The sequence below is a fragment of the Anopheles maculipalpis genome, chromosome 3RL (genome assembly GCF_943734695.1).
Source record: "Anopheles maculipalpis chromosome 3RL, idAnoMacuDA_375_x, whole genome shotgun sequence".
Classification (NCBI taxonomy): Eukaryota; Metazoa; Arthropoda; class Insecta; order Diptera; family Culicidae; genus Anopheles; species Anopheles maculipalpis.
Window position 1 is genome coordinate 39,495,695 of NC_064872.1, and position 20,303 is coordinate 39,515,997.

At 40.0% G+C, this 20,303-nt stretch overlaps 4 protein-coding genes across 4 annotated transcripts; all 4 read left to right on the forward strand.

Annotated features, from left to right (window-relative positions):
• Positions 1-5,190: 5,190 nt before the first annotated feature.
• LOC126565442 (tubulin polyglutamylase complex subunit 2-like) lies at positions 5,191-5,781 on the forward strand (the record flags this gene model as incomplete). Its single annotated transcript, XM_050222623.1, has 1 exon — positions 5,191-5,781. A coding segment is annotated over exon 1 (591 nt), but the record flags the coding sequence as incomplete, so codon positions are not given.
• Positions 5,782-9,184: 3,403 nt separating this feature from the next.
• On the forward strand, positions 9,185-9,775 carry LOC126565443 (tubulin polyglutamylase complex subunit 2-like; the record flags this gene model as incomplete). The annotated part of the gene is made up of 1 exon (XM_050222624.1): positions 9,185-9,775. A coding segment is annotated over exon 1 (591 nt), but the record flags the coding sequence as incomplete, so codon positions are not given.
• Positions 9,776-13,138: 3,363 nt separating this feature from the next.
• LOC126565444 (tubulin polyglutamylase complex subunit 2-like) lies at positions 13,139-13,729 on the forward strand (the record flags this gene model as incomplete). Its single annotated transcript, XM_050222626.1, has 1 exon — positions 13,139-13,729. A coding segment is annotated over exon 1 (591 nt), but the record flags the coding sequence as incomplete, so codon positions are not given.
• A 3,346-nt stretch (positions 13,730-17,075) lies between these two features.
• Positions 17,076-17,666, forward strand: LOC126565445 (tubulin polyglutamylase complex subunit 2-like; the record flags this gene model as incomplete). Its single annotated transcript, XM_050222627.1, has 1 exon — positions 17,076-17,666. A coding segment is annotated over exon 1 (591 nt), but the record flags the coding sequence as incomplete, so codon positions are not given.
• Positions 17,667-20,303: the final 2,637 nt, after the last annotated feature.

Consider the following 20,303-nt stretch of genomic DNA (forward strand, 5'->3'; position numbering starts at 1 on the left):
TGTACAACGCGCTACCATACTAGACGAAGGATTTATCCCCAAAAAGATCCGCAAACTGTGTACTTAAAAGCTAGCTAATTGAACCTTATTACCGGGTCTTGCGTTTCCCGTGCAGCAAACACCTGGTCGGCTGTAAAGCCCACCCACCCATGCCCATCGAAAAATCGATTTTATCTGCTCTAGGGACACAACCGGTAGACAATTTCAATGTAGAAACAATTTTTAAAAGCAAACCACACACAAACATACAGTCACACTGCACAAGATTGATGGGAGGAAATGGATGAGTGAGCAGCCAAAAAGTATCATTCGCACAACATCAGAGTTACCAGCATCGATGCCCTAGCAGGGAACGTCCTTACAGGTTCCACAACGTTCCACCCAACGAAGGTGGTTTCGATGCGACTTATTGCATCCTAATTTGGTAGGAGCTTAAGTAAAGGCCTCTTTCACGTCTGTAGGCAATTACGGGGGTTTTAAGTTGTTGTTTTACGCGTCTATAGACGAGCTGGGTTCTGGATTCTAATAGTATTATTTGAAGACGTTTAACATTGGAGGGTAGTCCATGAATTCCGTAACACTTAAATCGGGATTTTTGAACCCTCTCTTTCTCTCCTTCCATATCCCCCAGTTCCAAAATTCCAATTAAATATAACTTTCTGAATCAAATGTCAAATTTATTATCATTTTTTATCACAAATATTATGAAAGTGATTGGTCCAGTGGTAGAAGCGACAGCTGCACCGGTCTTTACACGGCTGGAAGTTGTAAAATTTTGACCCTAACAAAGAGATATGAAACAAAAAAACGATGAGACATTGGGCGAAGGGTCATAATATGGATTATAGTGAAATAATAGAATAATTTTGGAGCAATCGTCTTATATAAATCAAATCGTGTTTCGAATTTTTGTTTGTGAAGAGACCCCCGCTCCCCGTTCCCCCTTGTGTAACAAATCGTAACGCTAGATAGTACCCCCCTCCCCCTCCCTTTTTCGAGTGTTTCGTAATTTATGGAAACGCCCCCCTTATTAACTGTTTGACACCGATCGCCTTATGCACCAGCAAAATTTAACAACAAAAAAGCGTCCCAGAATTTTCTTGCTTTCTTCCCGCTTCTGGAAAAAACATAGTTTGCGAACAAAAGGCAAACCAAGCTGAACAAATAGTGAGTAAGTAAGTGGATTGGGGCTCACGCTCATTTATAGTGCAGAACTGCAAACAGCTCACTTAACGAGATGGCGTTATTTAGTTTTCTGCCGTAGTTTAGTTTAGATTAGATTTTGTTTTCCTTTTTATAGTGTTTAGGTCAATGACACAAGAAAAAAAAACAGAGGTATTATTACACGTCAGTATCGAAGCATATGCACTAGGACACTAGCTTCTAGGGGCACGGTGATGTGCAGACTACTGGTGTGCAGAGATTGAAGAAAAACGAACCAGTAAGATATGTATGTTAACAGTAATTTCTGTTACTGCACTATTATTATTATTTCTTTTGAGTGCCTTTAGTTTAACTTACTTTTTTAACATATTCTTGATACTTAAGTATATGTAATGTACTTGTGTGTGTGTGTTGAAAATGTGTTTTTTATCCTCTTTTGTTTGCATTTTTTTTGCTTAACTAAAACTTTAAAAAGTTTTTCCAATTTCCAATTTTCAACCATACTTTTGGCAAGTTTTTACTTAAAATTACACCGAAAGTATGAATGAAATTACCAGTTTCCTTTCAATTTGGTACGGGCTTTAAAGCAAGATCCGTCAGGCATCTTGGGAATGAACGTGAAACCAAACACATTCGGCCAATATGTAGCGTGAAAGCTGAGTTGAGAAAGCTGAGCTACAGCTTCCTCCAGCGGGTGGGAAGGTCGGATGGTGCAGATAACAACAACACGCGAGATAGAGTGAAATGCGATAAAATAAAATTAAACACTGTTAATAATTGAACTTAACGACGACTGTAGGTCACCATTTTACATGCATGCACTGCACGTGTAGTAGTGGCGCGAATAATAAATAACGTAGGAAACGCAAAAACTTTTCTTCGAGCAGAAGGAACGCTTTTTTGACCACCCAAAGAGGTGTGGAACACAATCCCTGTTAAACAAAAACCCCAACCAAAACGCAGAACTTTGCCTCCAACCCATTTTCCCGTGCTGGTAGAGCACGCACTGCAGAAATGCACCATTACACACACAAAAAAAAAAAACGAAAGCTAGATGACTCAGTTGACAATGAAATAAGAATAGTACTTACACGTTTGTTGTTTGCGCTGTGAGCTGTGAGAAAAGAACTGAAAAGAAAGGAGAAAAACTAAAGTAATGAACGTGAATTAATGAAAGTTATCTACACAACTATATGGGTGAAGCACAACCAAATACTATGCACAAATGGACGCATGAATGCACACATTTTGCTGCAGGACGGTAAAGAGAAGAATTGTCTGGCAAATGAGAAATAGACATGGCCACACGCCGCCACACGTTACCACGGGAATACAAAATTTGCAATGAACTTTGCAAACCGTTACACAGAAAACGCCGGGGAAATACATATACTGTTTGTGGGCACACAATTTCCTGTGTGCCATCAAATGGTAAAGAAATGGTAAGGAAATGGAGAAACAAACACACAAACATTACCGTACGGGTTTGAGTTAATGGCTCGTAGATAAGGAAAAGAAACAAGGAAAAAGGGAAATAAACGATGAAACCTAATGGATCAAGAATAGATAAAAGTAAGCAAAAACACAAATGGGATTAAATAGAAAGGTTTAGTGAATTTGGAGGGGTACACAAGATGAACACACAATGGGAGTATAAAACGAAAAGTGTAAGGAAGCAACTGAAACGAAAAGTGTAAAATAAAACCGAGGGAGAATATTAAGAAACAACGGTGTATGTTCAATTTCAATTCTATGCAACGTTTTGAGAACAAGCAAATTTGTTGCGAAAAAAAGAAGGTTTGTATGGGCTTTTTTTACATTTAAAGCCAGCTTGTGGCATGAATTATTGGAATGTTTTTGTGAGAAAATCTTTCAACTAGTCAAAAGAGTCGAGAAGGGATCGCTCTATTGACGCTACGGCGGATGAGTTTGGAGCTATGGGTGCGTAGACGGGTCAGGAACCGATTCCACCTATTTCTGGAGCAAGACGATTCCGGCACCGGAGCTGTTTTCAACAGCAGTTTTGGAGCTGCTGACTCAACAACCAGTCCTAAACCTATCGACAAAATCTGCCTCAATAGTCCCATGAAGACATTCAACCCTGAGCAAAAACTTACAAGTGAAAGTTCAGTCACATGTTGTTGAGTTAAGAATTCGCCACGACTTTAGAAAAAAAAAAAACCAACTGAAAGGAGAAACTTTCTCTTTAGATGAGGGTGGTGAAACCCCTCAGCAACTTCTTCGATTACCTGTGGGAGGTAAAAGAACTGAAACAAAAAAGTAAGAAATAAAATCAAACAAAGGTTTTGTTAATGCAAAACACGTGGCTGAAGAAGAAAAAATCCTGATTATGGAATCAGCAACAGCGGACAAGAACCTATCCAAAGTTAGTCTTTTCTTACTCCAAAAAGTGATCGAATCAGCCCTAGTGAAGCAAGTATATGGAGGAAAGCTCCTAATAAAGGCGAAGAATGAAAAGTTAGCAGAAAGAGCCCAAAAAAAATCCCGGACAATTAAGGTGATCTATCAGTGAATGTTAATGAGCACCTGAGACACTCAATACAACGAAAGGAATGAGTGTCCAGGACCTAAAAAACTAAAAAGTTATTGAGATATGTATCATAATGTGATCAACAACAATCAACAAAAACGACCATTCTAACCATTAACATGACAACAGTGCCAAGATCTGTCGACTTCGGGCTACATCCCATATTCGTGTCACTATTGTCAACTACAGCCAGCCATCGCAAGACGACGAATGTAAGAAAACAAAATGTGTGTCGTAAGGGGACAGCCACATAACACACTAAGCAAGGAGTGGCCCGTGTACGTGGATGAGGTAGAGATAAAAAAAAAAACAATCAACAGGCTCACGTCCAAAGAAGTGAAAACAATTAGGCGTAGACAGTGTCCTACAATATCCAGCGAGCCTACTTTAAAGAATAGCGCAAGCTAATATGAAATCAACGAAGTCGGCAAAAATAGATAAAGAATTGTATGTATTGGGTGTTCTATGTATTGGGTGTTTCTATATCACCCAATACCCCTTATGTATTGGGTGTTTCTATATCATATTCGCTTGCGCTCTTCTCGAAAATTGGCTGACCGCACCTTATCTTTTGTATTTCCCACCCACATTCTAGCAAACGAGGTGTGGGACCCCGGCTTCAGAATAGTTGCAATTCAGGAGGTGAGCTGGAAAGGAGTAACGGAGCGTCCCTTATTGCATTGATTGCATTATCTATAAAAGCGGTGTAGAAAAGCATGAACTCGGTACGGCGGTCCTGGTTATAGATGGGTTACGAAATGAGCAGTGCAATGAGCAATATCGATGTGCATTGGTGCTACCGCACCTTGGTAGCACCGCTAACGAAAAATACAACTTTTATACGCAGCTGGAAAGGGAGTACGACCGCTGCCCACAACATGACGCCAAGCATGTCGTCGAGGATGGAAGGGGCACATGACGGGGTTATCGGATTCATGCCCCACCGGAAAGGGACTCATCCTTGACCTTGTTATCGGTACGAGGTTTAAAGGAACACAGCGATCCTGAAGGATGGATAAAAACGAGTCAAAGCTGTCAGAAGTCGGATGCATCCGAGGATGAAGAACGAAATTCCTGGAAACATATTGGCGACCTGGTCTTGCGGACGCGACATGCTAAAACCTGATCAAAACAAGAAGATAGAGAAACAGAGCAAAAAACACATTATGGTAACACTTTACACTAATGGCGTAACGACATTCTGCCTATTATTTTCCCATTACAACTGCCGTAAAAACACAGTTTCGAAAGGAAAGCGCATAAACATCACCCGAACGACTCTGCCTGCTAGATGACAGATAAAATATTAAGTTTTGTAAAAAAAACTTATCGCAGCACACATTGAACTGCGAATTTCCTTGAGATAACTCTATAAATAAACAACAGCAACCATTGGAATCATTAACCATTCAAGCTCGTGTGTGCAAAAGACGTGTTTCCCTACTGTGTTCAATTACGTTGCGATATCTTTGAAAATGGCCAGCCTAAAGCTCAGAAAGCGTTTTGGATATACGTCCCTGGAGCACCTGACGCTCGGATTGATGAATAAACTGAATAAGCTTCCACGGGTGACTGACGTGAAGCTAGATGCTGAGCTACCATGCAAAACTGCGGAAATTACGGCTTGGGAGACGAAAAACTCTGTACGCTTACCAGACGACATGAAGCAATTCTATCTGTCGACCGATGGGTTTAGTGTGAAATGGACATATTGCTACTCTAAACGTAAACAGATAAGTGTAGGGCACCTGAACATACCGAAATTGAGACAAATCCGGAACCTCGATTTGGACGCCCCAGGAAGAATGTTCGAGTTAGACCGCGTAGGAGACTTGGGTGTTGTTTATCTCGTTTACAGGACGCGCGAGACAACACGACCGGAAATCTACATTATGGAAACGGACACTTTGAAATTTACCTTTTTGGCGCACTCTTTTACCAATTACTTGCGCATGAGCATCGTGCATCTTGGACTGCCGTACTGGCAATTAGCCTTTGCTAGCTGTGGCCTGCCAGGGTGGGCGGAACAACTTTTCCTACTACTGGCCCCACATTTACTGAACGAAGACGATCTGCCATTACTGAAGAAAATTGTGTACAAAAAGTAGAATCCACCGTACAGCGTCAGAGACTCAGCAATATTTCAGACAAAGCCAAGGAGAAAACGCATTACCGGACCGACTTAAACTATAGAAAATGTGTTTCCCGCTACGACTTTTACAAGAATTTGGAATTAAAGTTAGATATTATAGTTTTTTTTTCTTCCGATAGAGCGGACAAGATATTATAGTTATTCATTCCAAAAATATAATTAAACTTGATTATTGTACTATTTTGTTGGATTATTGAATAAACTATGTTTTGCTCATATTAAATCTGATAAATGTAATGATTTATTATTGTAACGATAAAAGATTCGCAATACTGTTGTGTTATGATTAGACAGCAACGGCAGAGGAGTTCACAAGGTTATCTTGTGTAAATCAGTAAATCTGTCCAGAAAAGTTCACGGGGTTCGACCGAAGGTGCTAACCGAGAAGCGATGCGGTGCGGTCGAAAGCTTTCGAACACTACTTCACAGTAGATGGATGGATGTTCTAGGCCAGCCCAAATGACCCGCGTGTAAGCGTGATAGTACATGAAGATAAGCGGACCGTAGCGACAAGGAGTAGCATCAGGGAATAGGTAAGCGTGTCCTTAAGATAAAATAACTCATGCACAAATAAATAAATTGTCGCGTCGACTAAGCAGGAACTAATTCTCTAATATCCATATTTAGGCATGAGTTTAGGTTAAGTGAAATATCCGAAAGCGTTTGTAGACTCGTCGACGAGTCGAACAAGAAACACGCACACGATATCACTCAGAATGTTCAATTGCAGGATCTGCCTGTTGGTTTTTATAGCCAATTTTAGCTACGGATCCTCACCGGTCAAGATAATTGTCAACTCATCAAAACGCCAAAGAGTGTGGAGGGAACATTTTTCCAACTTTTCACCTTAAGGTCGAGAATGAACCCAAAAACGAATCGCTTTCTACTTTAGTATACTAGTTCGAGTAGATACTAGTTCGACTAAATGCTATTTAGAGTAGAATCGGGGAAGGATAGCTCATTCGCAAAACAAGAATGCTTCATCGACTCACTTGGTGGTTTCGGGATGCGTTACTGGATTTGAAATTTGCCACGAGTTCCATACAGAATGGTCCTAAAACAGAGAGAAACTCTTAATGGGTGTGGTGAAGTTATTATCCAGAAGGTTTTAGGAATGCTGCGGTGGGATACTACCTCTCATGAACGCCTCGAAACGACGGAGGCCAGTCAGTGACGAAACACATTTCAACACCTTCGAATACCTTCGATCAGAAAAGTAGCATAGAATGCATCAGCAATGGAAGAAATTGCACAACATGCTGCACTTTCTCAAACATATTGGCAGGATCTGGCTAGAATACATTGTAAGAAACGTTAACATTATAAGAGCGGGAAGTATAAAGAGAGAAGTTTTTTTAAGAATAAAGATCACTCTCAGTTCTGCACACACCGTGTCGTCATCGTAACGTTTGCTCTGCTAATAGGTTGATCTGACGCAGCCGAGGAGCAGGAACACACCAAACTGCACCGTTTGCGGTTAAACATTCGAGAAGGCCCCGTTGGTTTTCTTGTGTACAGCACTGTAAAATGTCAATTTTATGGGACAGTGTATTTTTGGTGTGGTCAAAAATCATTCAGCAAAAACTTTGTTCGTTATTACTTAATACGGCTTTTTGGCACCAAGTTATACATGGAAAGTGAAGAGAAACATATATATTAATAAGAGGCCAACCCTCCATTTTTTTTAATTTATTAAGAGGATTGATCTTGTAAGTTCGGAAAAAAGCTTCCATTGAATATCTTTCAAAGGCTGAAAGCAACATATCAATCAATCAATCGACGGTTGGCTGATAAGGAGTAGTAACATCTTGAAGTACAAAACTAATGGTCATGATGGAAAGAGAAAATATCTATGTTCAAATTTTAGCTACATTTTCTACCAACTAAATCAATCTTTTTTGACGAGACCGCTAACACACTGTACAACCCTGGAGATATGTACTGCACTTTGCATACATTTTGGCGTTTTTCGCATAGTTCTTGGTTCACAAAAAAATTTCTTGGTTGGATGTGGATGGGAGAGGGGGAAGCAGAGAGGGACCTTTTCGAGTATTTTACCTTAGAAGACCAACCAAAATTTCCGGAACCAAAAATCGAAGACCAAAAATCGCATGAGTGTGTGAAATTTCATCGTTTTGAAACCGCTTTTTGAGAACGTGGCGCATACACAAGCCATCAACACCAGGCAAGGGAAAAATAAGTGATATCGCAACTTTTTTTTTTTTATTATTTCACACCGACTTCAACAGTTTGAATTTTCTCCTTGCTCGTTGCATTTACATTCTATGCTCTAGAAATCATATTACATTTCCATTTTAATTTTTGTTTATTTTTGCTTTGTAGTTTGGTATGCTTGCTATACATGTCAATAAGGTGAAATTGTATCGTCAGTACAATACTTCCCTTAACATTACGCATTATTATGTACGATTTTGTTTGCATAAATATTACATCTCTTGGTTTTAGTTTTACCCTTGCACAGTAAATTTTGTTTTACTAAATAGATAATCCTTCTGCTGCTTATTTGTCTCAATTGTTGCGTTACAGACATTTCGACGATTTTATCGCCTTAGTGATCGGGTGGTGGCTCATCAATATCAATGTGCACTGCAATGAGCAATATCGATGTGCATTGGTGCTACCGCACCTTGGTAGCACCGCTGACGAAAAATGCAGCTTTTATACGCAGCTGGAGAGGGAGTACGACCCCTGCCCACAACATGACGCCAAGCATGTCGTCGGGGATGGAAGGGGCACATGACGGGGTTATCGGATTCATGCCCCACCGGAAAGGGACTCATCCTTGACCTTGTTATCGGTACGAGGTTTAAAGGAACACAGCGATCCTGAAGGATGGATAAAAACGAGTCAAAGCTGTCAGAAGTCGGATGCATCCGAGGATGAAGAACGAAATTCCTGGAAACATATTGGCGACCTGGTCTTGCGGACGCGACATGCTAAAACCTGATCAAAACAAGACGATAGAGAAACAGAGCGAAAAGCACATTATGTTAACACTTTACACTAATGGCGTAACGACATTCTGCCTATTATTTTCCCATTACAACTGCCGTAAAAATACAGTTTCGAAAGGAAAGCGCATAAACATCACCCGAACGACTCTGCCTGCTAGATGACAGATGAAATATTAAGTTTTGTAAAAAAAACTTATCGCAGCACACATTGAACTGCGAATTTCCTTGAGATAACTCTATAAATAAACAACAGCAACCATTGGAATCATTAACCATTCAAGCTCGTGTGTGCAAAAGACGTGTTTCCCTACTGTGTTCAATTACGTTGCGATATCTTTGAAAATGGCCAGCCTAAAGATCAGAAAGCGTTTTGGATATACGTCCCTGGAGCACCTGACGCTCGGATTGATGAATAAACTGAAAAAGCTTCCACGGGTGACTGACGTGAAGCTAGATGCTGAGCTACCATGCAAAACTGCGGAAATTACGGCTTGGGAGACGAAAAACTCTGTACGCTTACCAGACGACATGAAGCAATTCTATCTGTCGACCGATGGGTTTAGTGTGAAATGGACATATTGCTACTCTAAACGTAAACAGATAAGTGTAGGGCACCTGAACATACCGAAATTGAGACAAATCCGGAACCTCGATTTGGACGCCCCAGGAAGAATGTTCGAGTTAGACCGCATAGGAGACTTGGGTGTTGTTTATCTCGTTTACAGGACGCGCGAGACAACACGACCGGAAATCTACCTTATGGAAATGGACACTATGAAATTTACCTTTTTGGCGCACTCTTTTACCAATTACTTGCGCATGAGCATCGTGCATCTTGGACTGCCGTACTGGCAATTAGCCTTTGCTAGCTGTGGCCTGCCAGGGTGGGCGGAACAACTTTTCCTACTACTGGCCCCACATTTACTGAACGAAGACGATCTGCCATTACTGAAGAAAATTGTGTACAAAAAGTAGAATCCACCGTACAGCCTCAGAGACCCAGCAATATTTCAGACAAAGCCAAGGAGAAAACGCATTACCGGACCGAACAATTACAAGAATTTGGAAATAAAGTTAGATATTATAGTTTTTTTTCTTCCGATAGAGCGGCCAAGATATTATAGTTATTCATTCCAAAAATATAATTAAACTTGATTATTGTACTATTTTGTTGGATTATTGAATAAACTATGTTTTGCTCATATTAAATCTGATAAATGTGATGATTTATTATTGTAACGATAAATGATTCGCAATACTGTTGTGTTATGATTAGACAGCAACGGCAGAGGAGTTCACAAGGTTATCTTCAATTATTTCAAAAGTCATACAGTAAATCTGTCCAGAAAAGTTCACGGGGTTCGACCGAAGGTGCTAACCGAGAAGCGATGCAGTGCGGTCGAAAGCTTTCGAACACTACTTCACAGTAGATGGATGGATGTTCTAGGCCAGCCCAAATGACCCGCGTGTAAGCGTGATAGTACATGAAGATAAGCGGACCGTAGCGACAAGGAGTAGCATCAGGGAATAGGTAAGCGTGTCCTTAACATAAAATAACTCATGCCCAAATAAATAAATTGTCGCGTTGACTAAGCAGGAACTAATTCTCTAATATCCATATTTAGGCATGAGTTTAGGTTAAGTGAAATATCCGAAAGCGTTTGTAGACTCGTCGACGAGTTGAACAAGAAACACGCACACGATATCATTTAGAATGTTCAATTGCAGGATCTGCCTGTTGGTTTTTATAGCCAATTTTAGCTACGGATCCTCACCGGTCAAGATAATTGTCAACTCATCAAAACGCCAAAGAGTGTGGAGGGAACATTTTTCCAACTTTTCACCTTAAGGTCGAGAATGAACCCAAAAACGAATCGCTTTCTACTTTAGTATACTAGTTCGAGTAGATACTAGTTCGACTAAATGCTATTTAGAGTAGAATCGGGGAAGGATAGCTCATTCGCAAAACAAGTATGCTTCATCGATTCACTTGGTGGTTTCGGGATGCGTTACTGGATTTGAAATTTGCCACGATTTCCATACAGAAAGGTCCTAAAAGAGAGAGAAACTCTTAATGGGTGTGGTGAAGTTATTATCCAGAAGGTTTTAGGAATGCTGCGGTGGGATACTACCTCTCATGAACGCCTCGAAACGATGGATGCCAGTCAGTGACGAAACAAATTTCAACACCTTCGAATACCTTCGATCAGAAAAGTAGCATAGAATGCATCAGCAATGGAAGAAATTGCACAACATGCTGCACTTTCTCAAACATATTGACAGGATCTTTCTAGAATACATTGTTAGAAACGTTAACATTGTAAAGAGCGGGAAGTATAAAGAGAGAAGTTTGTTAAGAATAAAGATCACTCTCAGTTCTGCACACACCGTGTCGTCATCGTAACGTTTGCTCTGCTAATAGGTTGATCTGACGCAGCCGAGGAGCAGGAACACACCAAACTGCACCGTTTGCGGTTAAACATTCGAGAAGGCCCCGTTGATTTTCTTGTGTACAGCACTGTAAAATGTCAATTTTATGGGACAGTGTATTTTTGGTGTGGTCAAAAATCATTCAGCAAAAACTTTGTTCGTTATTACTTAATACGGCTTTTTGGCACCAAGTTATATATGGAAAGTGAAGAGAAACAAATATATTAATAAGAGGCCAACCCTCCATTTTTTTTAATTTATTAAGAGGATTGATCTTGTAAGTTCGGAAAAAAGCTTCCATTGAATATTTTTGAAAGGCTAAAGGCAACATATCAATCAATCAATCGACGGTTGGCTGATAAGGAGTAGTAACATCTTGAAGTACAAAACTAATGGTCATGATGGAAAGAGAAAATATCTATGTTCAAATTTTAGCTACATTTTCTACCAACTAAATCAATCTTTTTTGACGAGACCGCTAACACACTGTACAACCCTGGAGATATGTACTGCACTTTGCATACATTTTGGCGTTTTTCACATGGTTCTTGGTTCACAAAAAATTTTCTTGGTTGGATGTGGTTGGGGGAGGGGGAAGCAGAGAGGGACCTTTTCGAGTATTTTACCTTAGAAAACCAATCGAAATTTCCGATTCGCATGAGTGTGTAAAATTTCATCGTTTTGAAACCGCTTTTTGAGAACTTGGCACATACACAAGCCATCAACACCAGGCAAGGGAAAAATAAGTGATATCGCAACCTTGATTTTTTTTTTGTAATTTCACACCGACTTCAACAGTTTGAATTTTCTCCTTGCTCGTTGCATTTACATTCTATGCTCTAGAAATCATATTACATTTCCATTTTTATTTTTGTTTATTTTTGCTTTGTAGTTTGGTATGCTTGCTATACATGTTAATAAGGTGAAATTGTATCGTCAGTACAATACTTCCCTTAACATTACGCATTATTATGTACGATTTTGCTTGCATAAATAGTACATCTCTTGGTTTTAGTTTTACCCTTGCACAGTAAATTTTGTTTTACTAAATAGATAATCCTTCTGCTGCTTATTTGTCTCAATTGTTTAGTTACAGACATTTCGACGATTTTATCACCTTAGTGATCGGGTGGTGGCTCATCAATATCAATGTGCACTGCAATGAGCAATATCGATGTGCATCGGTGCTACCGCACCTTGGTAGCACCGCTGACGAAAAATGCAGCTTTTATACGCAGCTGGAGAGGGAGTACGACCGCTGCCCACAACATGACGCCAAGCATGTCGTCGGGGATGGAAGGGGCACATGACGGGGTTATCGGATTCATGCCCCACCGGAAAGGGACTCATCCTTGACCTTGTTATCGGTACGAGGTTTAAAGGAACACAGCGATCCTGAAGGATGGATAAAAAAGAGTCAAAGCTGTCAGAAGTCGGATGCATCCGAGGATGAAGAACGAAATTCCTGGAAACATATTGGCGACCTGGTCTTGCGGACGCGACATGCTAAAACCTGATCAAAACAAGAAGATAGAGAAACAGAGCAAAAAACACATTATGGTAACACTTTACACTAATGGCGTAACGACATTCTGCCTATTATTTTCCCATTACAACTGCCGTAAAAATACAGTTTCGAAAGGAAAGCGCATAAACATCACCCGAACGACTCTGCCTGCTAGATGACAGATAAAATATTAAGTTTTGTAAAAAAAACTTATCGCAGCACACATTGAACTGCGAATTTCCTTGAGATAACTCTATAAATAAACAACAGCAACCATTGGAATCATTAACCATTCAAGCTCGTGTGTGCAAAAGACGTGTTTCCCTACTGTGTTCAATTACGTTGCGATATCTTTGAAAATGGCCAGCCTAAAGATCAGAAAGCGTTTTGGATATACGTCCCTGGAGCACCTGACGCTCGGATTGATGAATAAACTGAATAAGCTTCCACGGGTGACTGACGTGAAGCTAGATGCTGAGCTACCATGCAAAACTGCGGAAATTACGGCTTGGGAGACGAAAAACTCTGTACGCTTACCAGACGACATGAAGCAATTCTATCTGTCGACCGATGGGTTTAGTGTGAAATGGACATATTGCTACTCTAAACGTAAACAGATAAGTGTAGGGCACCTGAACATACCGAAATTGAGACAAATCCGGAACCTCGATTTGGACGCCCCAGGAAGAATGTTCGAGTTAGACCGCATAGGAGACTTGGGTGTTGTTTATCTCGTTTACAGGACGCGCGAGACAACACGACCGGAAATCTACCTTATGGAAATGGACACTACGAAATTTACCTTTTTGGCGCACTCTTTTACCAATTACTTGCGCATGAGCATCGTGCATCTTGGACTGCCGTACTGGCAATTAGCCTTTGCTAGCTGTGGCCTGCCAGGGTGGGCGGAACAACTTTTCCTACTACTGGCCCCACATTTACTGAACGAAGACGATCTGCCATTACTGAAGAAAATTGTGTACAAAAAGTAGAATCCACCGTACAGCGTCAGAGACCCAGCAATATTTCAGACAAAGCCAAGGAGAAAACGCATTACCGGACCGAACAATTACAAGAATTTGGAAATAAAGTTAGATATTATAGTTTTTTTCTTCCGATAGAGCGGCCAAGATATTATAGTTATTCATTCCAAAAATATAATTAAACTTGATTATTGTACTATTTTGTTGGATTATTGAATAAACTATGTTTTGCTCATATTAAATCTGATAAATGTGATGATTTATTATTGTAACGATAAATGATTCGCAATACTGTTGTGTTATGATTAGACAGCAACGGCAGAGGAGTTCACAAGGTTATCTTCAATTATTTCAAAAGTCATACAGTAAATCTGTCCAGAAAAGTTCACGGGGTTCGACCGAAGGTGCTAACCGAGAAGCGATGCAGTGCGGTCGAAAGCTTTCGAACACTACTTCACAGTAGATGGATGGATGTTCTAGGCCAGCCCAAATGACCCGCGTGTAAGCGTGATAGTACATGAAGATAAGCGGACCGTAGCGACAAGGAGTAGCATCAGGGAATAGGTAAGCGTGTCCTTAACATAAAATAACTCATGCCCAAATAAATAAATTGTCGCGTCGACTAAGCAGGAACTAATTCTCTAATATCCATATTTAGGCATGAGTTTAGGTTAAGTGAAATATCCGAAAGCGTTTGTAGACTCGTCGACGAGTCGAACAAGAAACACGCACACGATATCACTCAGAATGTTCAATTGCAGGATCTGCCTGTTGTTTTTTATAGCCAATTTTAGCTACGGATCCTCACCGGTCAAGATAATTGTCAACTCATCAAAACGCCAAAGAGTGTGGAGGGAACATTTTTCCAACTTTTCACCTTAAGGTCGAGAATGAACCCAAAAACGAATCGCTTTCTACTTTAGTATACTAGTTCGACTAAATGCTATTTAGAGTAGAATCGAGGAAGGATAGCTCATTCGCAAAACAAGTATGCTTCATCGATTCACTTGGTGGTTTCGGGATGCGTTACTGGATTTGAAATTTGCCACGAGTTCCATACAGAAAGGTCCTAAAAGAGAGAGAAACTCTTAATGGGTGTGGTGAAGTTATTATCCAGAAGGTTTTAGGAATGCTGCGGTGGGATACTACCTCTCATGAACGCCTCGAAACGACGGATGCCAGTCAGTGACGAAACAAATTTCAACACCTTCGAATACCTTCGATCAGAAAAGTAGCATAGAATGCATCAGCAATGGAAGAAATTGCACAACATGCTGCACTTTCTCAAACATATTGACAGGATCTTTCTAGAATACATTGTTAGAAACGTTAACATTGTAAAGAGCGGGAAGTATAAAGAGAGAAGTTTGTTAAGAATAAAGATCACTCTCAGTTCTGCACACACCGTGTCGTCATCGTAACGTTTGCTCTGCTAATAGGTTGATCTGACGCAGCCGAGGAGCAGGAACACACCAAACTGCACCGTTTGCGGTTAAACATTCGAGAAGGCCCCGTTGGTTTTCTTGTGTACAGCACTGTAAAATGTCAATTTTATGGGACAGTGTATTTTTGGTGTGGTCAAAAATCATTCAGCAAAAACTTTGTTCGTTATTACTTAATACGGCTTTTTGGCACCAAGTTATATATGGAAAGTGAAGAGAAACAAATATATTAATAAGAGGCCAACCCTCCATTTTTTTAAATTTATTAAGAGGATTGATCTTGTAAGTTCGGAAAAAAGCTTCCATTGAATATCTTTCAAAGGCTAAAGGCAACATATCAATCAATCAATCGACGGTTGGCTGATAAGGAGTAGTAACATCTTGAAGTACAAAACTAATGGTCATGATGGAGAGAGAAAATATCTATGTTCAAATTTTAGCTACATTTTCTACCAACTAAATCAATCTTTTTTGACGAGACCGCTAACACACTGTACAACCCTGGAGATATGTACTGCACTTTGCATACATTTTGGCGTTTTTCGCATAGTTCTTGGTTCACAAAAAATTTTCTTGGTTGGATGTGGATGGGAGAGGGGGAAGCAGAGAGGGACCTTTTCGAGTATTTTACCTTAGAAGACCAATCAAAATTTCCGATTCGCATGAGTGTGTAAAATTTCATCGTTTTGAAACCGCTTTTTGAGAACTTGGCACATACACAAGCCATCAACACCAGGCAAGGGAAAAATAAGTGATATCGCAACCTTGATTTTTTTTTTGTAATTTCACACCGAATTCAACAGTTTGAATTTTCTCCTTGCTCGTTGCATTTACATTCTATGCTCTAGAAATCATATTACATTTCCATTTTTATTTTTGTTTATTTTTGCTTTGTAGTTTGGTATGCTTGCTATACATGTCAATAAGGTGAAATTGTATCGTCAGTACAATACTTCCCTTAACATTACGCATTATTATGTACGATTTTGTTTGCATAAATATTACATCTCTTGGTTTTAGTTTTACCCTTGCACAGTAAATTTTGTTTTACTAAATAGATAATCCTTCTGCTGCTTATTTGTCTCAATTGTTTCGTTACAGACATTTCGACGATTTTATCACCTTAGTGATCGGGTGGTGGCTCATCAATATGAATGTGCACTGCAATGAGCAATATCGATGTGCATTGGTGCTACCGCACCTTGGTAGCACCGCTGACGAAAAATGCAGCTTTTATACGCAGCTGGAAAGGGAGTACGACCGCTGCCCACAACATGACGCCAAGCATGTCGTCGGGGATGGAAGGGGCACATGACGGGGTTATCGGATTCATGCCCCACCGGAAAGGGACTCATCCTTGACCTTGTTATCGGTACGAGGTTTAAAAGAACACAGCGATCCTGAAGGATGGATAAAAACGAGTCAAAGCTGTCAGAAGTCGGATGCATCCGAGGATGAAGAACGAAATTCCTGGAAACATATTGGCGACCTGGTCTTGCGGACGCGACATGCTAAAACCTGATCAAAACAAGAAGATAGAGAAACAGAGCAAAAACACATTATGGTAACATTTTACACTAATGGCGTAACGACATTCTGCCTATTATTTTCCCATTACAACTGCCGTAAAAATACAGTTTCGAAAGGAAAGCGCATAAACATCACCCGAACGACTCTGCCTGCTAGATGACAGATAAAATATTAAGTTTTGTAAAAAAAAACTTATCGCAGCACACATTGAACTGTGAATTTCCTTGAGATAACTCTATAAATAAACAACAGCAACCATTGGAATCATTAACCATTCAAGCTCGTGTGTGCAAAAGACGTGTTTCCCTACTGTGTTCAATTACGTTGCGATATCTTTGAAAATGGCCAGCCTAAAGATCAGAAAGCGTTTTGGATATACGTCCCTGGAGCACCTGACGCTCGGATTGATGAATAAACTGAATAAGCTTCCACGGGTGACTGACGTGAAGCTAGATGCTGAGCTACCATGCAAAACTGCGGAAATTACGGCTTGGGAGACGAAAAACTCTGTACGCTTACCAGACGACATGAAGCAATTCTATCTGTCGACCGATGGGTTTAGTGTGAAATGGACATATTGCTACTCTAAACGTAAACAGATAAGTGTAGGGCACCTGAACATACCGAAATTGAGACAAATCCGGAACCTCGATTTGGACGCCCCAGGAAGAATGTTCGAGTTAGACCGCGTAGGAGACTTGGGTGTTGTTTATCTCGTTTACAGGACGCGCGAGACAACACGACCGGAAATCTACCTTATGGAAATGGACACTATGAAATTTACCTTTTTGGCGCACTCTTTTACCAATTACTTGCGCATGAGCATCGTGCATCTTGGACTGCCGTACTGGCAATTAGCCTTTGCTAGCTGTGGCCTGCCAGGGTGGGCGGAACAACTTTTCCTACTACTGGCCCCACATTTACTGAACGAAGACGATCTGCCATTACTGAAGAAAATTGTGTACAAAAAGTAGAATCCACCGTACAGCGTCAGAGACCCAGCAATATTTCAGACAAAGCCAAGGAGAAAACGCATTACCGGACCGAACAATTACAAGAATTTGGAAATAAAGTTAGATATTATACTTTTTTTCTTCCGATAGAGCGGCCAAGATATTATAGTTATTCATTCCAAAAATATAATTAAACTTGATTATTGTACTATTTTGTTGGATTATTGAATAAACTATGTTTTGCTCATATTAAATCTGATAAATGTGATGATTTATTATTGTAACGATAAATGATTCGCAATACTGTTGTGTTATGATTAGACAGCAACGGCAGAGGAGTTCACAAGGTTATCTTCAATTATTTCAAAAGTCATACAGTAAATCTGTCCAGAAAAGTTCACGGGGTTCGACCGAAGGTGCTAACCGAGAAGCGATGCAGTGCGGTCGAAAGCTTTCGAACACTACTTCACAGTAGATGGATGGATGTTCTAGGCCAGCCCAAATGACCCGCGTGTAAGCGTGATAGTACATGAAGATAAGCGGACCGTAGCGACAAGGAGTAGCATCAGGGAATAGGTAAGCGTGTCCTTAACATAAAATAACTCATGCCCAAATAAATAAATTGTCGCGTTGACTAAGCAGGAACTAATTCTCTAATATCCATATTTAGGCATGAGTTTAGGTTAAGTGAAATATCCGAAAGCGTTTGTAGACTCGTCGACGAGTTGAACAAGAAACACGCACACGATATCATTTAGAATGTTCAATTGCAGGATCTGCCTGTTGGTTTTTATAGCCAATTTTAGCTACGGATCCTCACCGGTCAAGATAATTGTCAACTCATCAAAACGCCAAAGAGTGTGGAGGGAACATTTTTCCAACTTTTCACCTTAAGGTCGAGAATGAACCCAAAAACGAATCGCTTTCTACTTTAGTATACTAGTTCGAGTAGATACTAGTTCGACTAAATGCTATTTAGAGTAGAATCGGGGAAGGATAGCTCATTCGCAAAACAAGTATGCTTCATCGATTCACTTGGTGGTTTCGGGATGCGTTACTGGATTTGAAATTTGCCACGATTTCCATACAGAAAGGTCCTAAAAGAGAGAGAAACTCTTAATGGGTGTGGTGAAGTTATTATCCAGAAGGTTTTAGGAATGCTGCGGTGGGATACTACCTCTCATGAACGCCTCGAAACGATGGATGCCAGTCAGTGACGAAACAAATTTCAACACCTTCGAATACCTTCGATCAGAAAAGTAGCATAGAATGCATCAGCAATGGAAGAAATTGCACAACATGCTGCACTTTCTCAAACATATTGACAGGATCTTTCTAGAATACATTGTTAGAAACGTTAACATTGTAAAGAGCGGGAAGTATAAAGAGAGAAGTTTGTTAAGAATAAAGATCACTCTCAGTTCTGCACACACCGTGTCGTCATCGTAACGTTTGCTCTGCTAATAGGTTGATCTGACGCAGCCGAGGAGCAGGAACACACCAAACTGCACCGTTTGCGGTTAAACATTCGAGAAGGCCCCGTTGGTTTTCTTGTGTACAGCACTGTAAAATGTCAATTTTATGGGACAGTGTATTTTTGGTGTGGTCAAAAATCATTCAGCAAAAACTTTGTTCGTTATTACTTAATACGGCTTTTTCGCACCAAGTTATATATGGAAAGTGAAGAGAATCAAATATATTAATAAGAGGCCAACCCTCCATTTTTTTAAATTTATTAAGAGGATTGATCTTGTAAGTTCGGAAAAAAGCTTCCATTGAATATTTTTGAAAGGCTAAAGGCAACATATCAATCAATCAATCGACGGTTGGCTGATAAGGAGTAGTAACATCTTGAAGTACAAAACTAATGGTCATGATGGAAAGGGAAAATATCTATGTTCAAATTTTAGCTACATTTTCTACCAACTAAATCAATCTTTTTTGACGAGACCGCAAACACACTGTACAACCCTGGAGATATGTACTGCACTTTGCATACATTTTGGCGTTTTTCACATAGTTCTTGGTTCACAAAAAATTTTCTTGGTTGGATGTGGTTGGGGGAGGGGGAAGCAGAGAGGGACCTTTTCGAGTATTTTACCTTAGAAGACCAATCAAAATTTCCGATTCGCATGAGTGTGTAAAATTTCATCGTTTTGAAACCGCTTTTTGAGAACTTGGCACATACACAAGCCATCAACACCAGGCAAGGGAAAAATAAGTGATATCGCAACCTTGATTTTTTTTTTGTAATTTCACACCGACTTCAACAGTTTGAATTTTCTCCTTGCTCGTTGCATTTACATTCTATGCTCTAGAAATCATATTACATTTCCATTTTTATTTTTGTTTATTTTTGCTTTGTAGTTTGGTATGCTTGCTATACATGTTAATAAGGTGAAATTGTATCGTCAGTACAATACTTCCCTTAACATTACGCATTATTATGTACGATTTTGTTTGCATAAATAGTACATCTCTTGGTTTTAGTTTTACCCTTGCACAGTAAATTTTGTTTTACTAAATAGATAATCCTTCTGCTGCTTATTTGTCTCAATTGTTGCGTTACAGACATTTCGACGATTTTATCGCCTTAGTGATCGGGTGGTGGCTCAT